This window comes from Montipora foliosa, chromosome 10 (assembly GCF_036669935.1).
Source record: "Montipora foliosa isolate CH-2021 chromosome 10, ASM3666993v2, whole genome shotgun sequence".
Taxonomy (NCBI): domain Eukaryota; kingdom Metazoa; phylum Cnidaria; class Anthozoa; order Scleractinia; family Acroporidae; genus Montipora; species Montipora foliosa.
The window spans coordinates 14,194,017-14,199,016 of NC_090878.1; the positions used below are offsets into that span (position 1 = coordinate 14,194,017).

Here is a 5,000-nt window from a genome sequence, read left to right on the forward strand (position 1 = left end):
AACTTCCTCTTTGACTAAAACCCTTCCCACACTTCTTGCATTTATAGAGCTTCTCTCCAGTATGGACTTCTTTTTTTTTCGTAACAATTTGTTCTTTGTTGAGATACCTTCTTCTCTGTTTATACCACGAACCATTAGTGACCATATGGCAATTCATGGCTTAACTGATCTTGACTTGTTTTACGGATTGTGATCTCACTTAGCACTAAAACACACAAAAAGAAGTTATTTTCACCAACAACGTCCAACCGCCATCGAAGTCAAGTTGTTAAAAAGAAATTTAAATTCTTAATACAAAACAATTACCAGGATTTAAATGCAAGAAAATAATTATATTGTTACCATTATTAGTTTAGTGTGGGACACCTAACAAGAAAAGTGACCACAAGAAAATAAAGGTTATCGTGGCTCACGCGTGCACATTTTCCCGCGCTTTGGGTCGGCTACGTGTAATTACTTCGAGTTTTGATTGGTTTGCAGGATTGTCTCAGTCCTTTTTGATTGGCCAAAGTAATTACTTTGGTTTTGGTTTTACGACACTCAATTGAAACTCGCTCTATATTAAAATTCAGTCCTAAACAAAAGGCGCGATCTCGAGGCTCTGGGGAATAAACTCATACAAATCCTTAAATTTATTCCCCAGAGCCTCGAGATGATGTCTTTTGTTCAGGACTGAATTCCAATATATCGAAATTGATCTATTAAATCGCAAGTTGACCGTTGATGCTCTTGCGTCTATGGGGTCCTTTTAAGAGGAAAATAGCACAGGTCCAAGAATATACCCTTGAAAAACATCACTAAATATCATTCAGTGGAGGGAATAAAGCACAGGACCTTTCAGAGGCGAAAATTTCTTTTGTTAAAGAGATAAGACTTAAACGGGAACTTACGCAAGGAGACGACTTCGGCTACAAGAACGTTCTCTAAAAGTATTATTTCCCGTTATTGTTACAATTTCGCGATTTCTTCGAATCGTTGTGTATGGAAAAGAGTATACCTAGTCATTCCAGGATTAAAATTGTTATGCACGAAGGTGTGGATGTTTGGAGGGAAATTGTGAAAATATCGTTGGGCGCTTGCGGCCCATACATAACCTAAAATTTGATCATTTCACGTTGTTGTTGCAGAACGAGAACGGCAAAGAAATGCACCAGAACGCAAAAAGCACGTTCGAGGCATGCAGAGTCATTGTTTTTTCTCATTGAAGCAACTGTTTTGTGGCGTTTAAAGGCGCTGTTACACTGTGAAATGTTTCGTTCAACTTGTCCCGCCACAATGTCGCCAAAACATGGCGGGGCAAGTTGAACGAAACATTTCACAGTGTAACAGCGCCTTTAAACGCCACAAAACATTGGCTCCAATGAGAAAAAAACAATGACTTGCTTGCTCGTTCCTTTACAGTGTAGCATACCCTGCAACGGCCAAAATCGTTGCGAGACAAGTTGCACGAAAAGTAGAACCTAATTCTACTTTCAGCAATGGCTCTTGCAACTTGTCTCGCAACGATTTTGGCCGTTGCAGGGTATGTTACACTGTGAAATGTTTCGTGCAACTTGTCCCGCCACAATGTCGCCAAAACATTGCGAGACAGGTTGCACGAAACATTTCACAGTGTAAGCGCCTCAACTTTCTTGGGAGTGACACTCACAGGCAAGCAAAAGACTGTATCATTGAAGACTGAGCACACAACCAATTTCAACATCCCATTTAACCAATAAGTTACTGATATCACCTCTCTCCTCTTCACCACTTCTGATATCTACATGTCCCCCGCCCGCGGGTCAAACAAGGCAAAAATAAATTGCCTGAACTTTCTACAGAATGCACTATTGACTTCCAATTAGAGACCCCTTAGCACAGCTTCATTTAGATGCTGGTCTGGACCGAACTTTGCAAGAATATTTATAAAGACTGTCTACAATCACTCATGTTAGTATGAGATCAGAAAAGGATTGTTGAATATGTGCAATTTCCCAGAGTTACGGAGGGCACTTAAACAATAATAATTGATTATATTCGGCTGTTAGGGAAGGATTTCAAGCAATTTACATCTCCATTTATTTTTGTGGTAGTAGTGCACACTACACGCAACGTCACCGGGTTGAGCGAGTGAGCGAGTGAGCGAGTGAGTGAGTGAGTGAGTGAGTGAGTGTATAAAAGTGCAAGTCCGTGGTGACAAATAGGCCAACAGCGTATGCATAAATCACGAAAACAAACAGGTCCGTTGGAATCGTGCTTGAATTTCAGAAAATGAGCTGATGAGTAATAAGGAAGTGATAAATAACCTCGTCTGGGAGAGTGAATTTTTGACTTTGCAGAAAACAATGGTCAACATCAAGAGTTAAACGATTGTGATCTTTGTGTTGAATTCGCACATTTCTTGTCGAACCTTGTAGATAACAAAAATGTGTAATAGATAAAATCAACAAACTCTGCTCTCTTATTTTCTACAAGACGTGTGGCGAGAGCAAAATCTTGACAAGAAACAGTTGACTTGGCGAGACAAAGCGTATAAAGCACAATGAACGTTGGATTACTTTCTAGCAACTCCAAATCTCACCTATCTCGCTAGGGAATGCGACATTATACACGCTCCGGGCTCTGATCACTGTGCTGTTAAGTTATTTATTCAATCAGATTCGCTGAAAAGAATACCGGACCAGGCTTTTGGACATTTACATGTAATTCATCATTATTCGAAGATGAAAGATACATCAGTGAGCTCAAAGAAAAGAATTAGAAGTTAAAGGCCCCCCTGTGATAAAAATTTTTCAGATTTTGGAAGTGTGTTTGCTTAAAACCTGACTGGCAAAATTTTGAGCTTTGATTTTTATCAAGGCCGTTTACTTTGAGTGTAAGTTTTATATTTCACGGTCCGCCATTACTCACGTTCAAAACTGACCGATTAGAACTCAGTAGCCTAAAATTTCAGCGTGTGAATGCAGCTTATTATATACGCAAAACGCGAGTTTAAAAGTCTGAAAGCCCGAAACCCCCGTGCTGCATATTAATTCAGTCGCGTTCAAACGCATTCCATTCTGAAACTGGTGAGCCTTTTACGTCATTTTCTCCTCGATCCAGCTCTCTCAAGAACTTAAAGTTAGTAATGGCGGACCATTTAATAGGAGAACTCATGGTAAAATAAACAGGATGGTGTCTTCTTGAAATCAGGGCTTAAAAATTTGGTCGCTTAGTGTTTAGTTAACATAGTTTTGAAATCCAAAGAAAAATAAGAATTGGCATTTTGGTCACAGGGGCACTTTATAGAAATAAATACAGCTATTTAGAAGACAAAGGACTAATGTGGGACCTCGTGAAAATTGATGGATATGAGAGAATTCACAATAGAATACGCCAAAAAAACTAAAACCGGAAGAAACGAGGAACAAAAGCAATTAAATGATCTCTTGTCTCAGTCGGAACACTGTAAAAACAACCCACCACTCCGAACAAAAAAACATACAGATTACACAATCGAGATTAAAACGAATAATGGAACAAAAAGTGAAGGGCGCAATGGTACCCGGGAAAACAAGGTGGGTAGAGCATGATGAAAAAAACACTAGGTATTTCCTCATTTTTGAAAAAAAGAAAATACGAAAAGAAGAATATTGTTAAGATGAAATTAAATGCTGGAACCGAAACAGAAGATCAGGGAGCGATTCTAAGAGAAGAAGAGAAATGCTACACGACTTTGTACGAGGCAGATAGCATCAACACAGGAAGTCCAGAGAGTAATCAGTGTTCGACACTTACGTGTACTTTTTTACTAATTTTCCCTTTAGGCAACCACTTTCGTTTTTTTGGTTGCCCATGGTTTTTTTGCGGTTGCCCACCTTCTACAGACCTCTTGCCCATTAAGGAGGCTTGTAAAAATGTCAATTTTGTGTAACATGTGTTTGTAAAATGGGTTTGACAGACCAACGTGACTCCTGCTGTGTCCATTGTGTTCTAGTAACCTTCACAGTTTTGCTTTAACAAGCATATCTTTAAGCGCTGCTCCTTTTCTGTAAGAGATCAAGGGAGCATTCCTTGAATTCTCTTTGAGATTAGGCTGGTTTGAATTAAATGCCATTTGTCCAATAGTGTGTTCTTTAAGCCTTTCAAAGCTGGTTGAAATTGCGTGACAAAAGGTACAATGTTCGATATCAAAGTATCGAGGCGCATTTGGCAGTGCGAAACTGGGTTCCATTATAACAAAAATTCTTTTCCAAGATGTTCCTCCTTCCAATCTGTTTTGAGCCTTGTACCAATATACCTTTTAACAGAAAAATAAATGACAACAAAGAGATGTAACGTTGTTATTTTTTTTATCTTGTTTGCGCCGCGGTGACTACGTCATATTGCTAGTCACCTTCTTCGTTGCCAATCAAATGGTTTGGAAAAACATTAGCCGAACTAAAATTCTGATTGTCCGATCGCGCAAGTCTTAGAGTTGTTTTACTCGCTCACGGATATTTCGCTTGCCCCGCGGGCAATCGGGCAAGCGTTAGTGTCGAACACTGAATTAATTGTTATTATTACTGTGATGTATTCTTTCAAAACGAATTAATCAAACCTTTAAGCGGTCACAGAACAAACGCCGTATGTGAAGGTAAAATAAGTAAAGAGGAGTGCTTGAAAGCTTTAACTAAAATGAAAAATGATAAATCTCCTGGTTCGGACAGATTACGTCGGAATTTTAAAGCTGTTTTCGGGAGAATTTGGAAATGATGTAGTCCAAAGCATTAGCAAAGCCTTTAATAAAGGTGACTTGTCAATTTGTCAAAAGAGAGGCATAATCACACTCTTACCTAAGAAAGACAAACCTACCGATACTCTTAACAAATTAAGCCCAGTTACACTGCTAAATGTGGAAGATAAAATAGGAACAAAGGGAATTCCAAAAAGGCTGGCAAAAGTACTCCGGGAGATCGTAAGTCCAAATCAAACTGGTTACGTAAGAGATAAGTATATTGGTCAAAATGTCAGAGTTATAAGTGTTGTCATCGAAATTACAC

General features: G+C 39.0%; 2 protein-coding genes across 3 annotated transcripts in view; one reads left to right on the top strand and one right to left on the bottom strand.

Annotated features, from left to right (window-relative positions):
- Positions 1 to 5,000, top strand: part of LOC137973007 (zinc finger SWIM domain-containing protein 5-like) — a 435,845-nt gene that overhangs the window by 145,821 nt on the left and 285,024 nt on the right. The gene's annotated exons all lie outside the window — the stretch shown is intronic.
- LOC137974430 (zinc finger protein 345-like) overlaps positions 1 to 5,000 on the bottom strand; it is a 24,410-nt gene that overhangs the window by 9,515 nt on the left and 9,895 nt on the right. For both annotated transcript variants that reach the window (XR_011117457.1, XM_068821387.1), the window contains exon 2: positions 1 to 205. This exon is cut by the window's left edge. Coding sequence is in view for 1 of the 2 variants with exons in the window: in XM_068821387.1 (XP_068677488.1) it covers positions 1 to 157 (157 nt within the window). In the remaining variant the exon portion in view is untranslated. The remainder of the gene's footprint in view (positions 206 to 5,000) is intronic.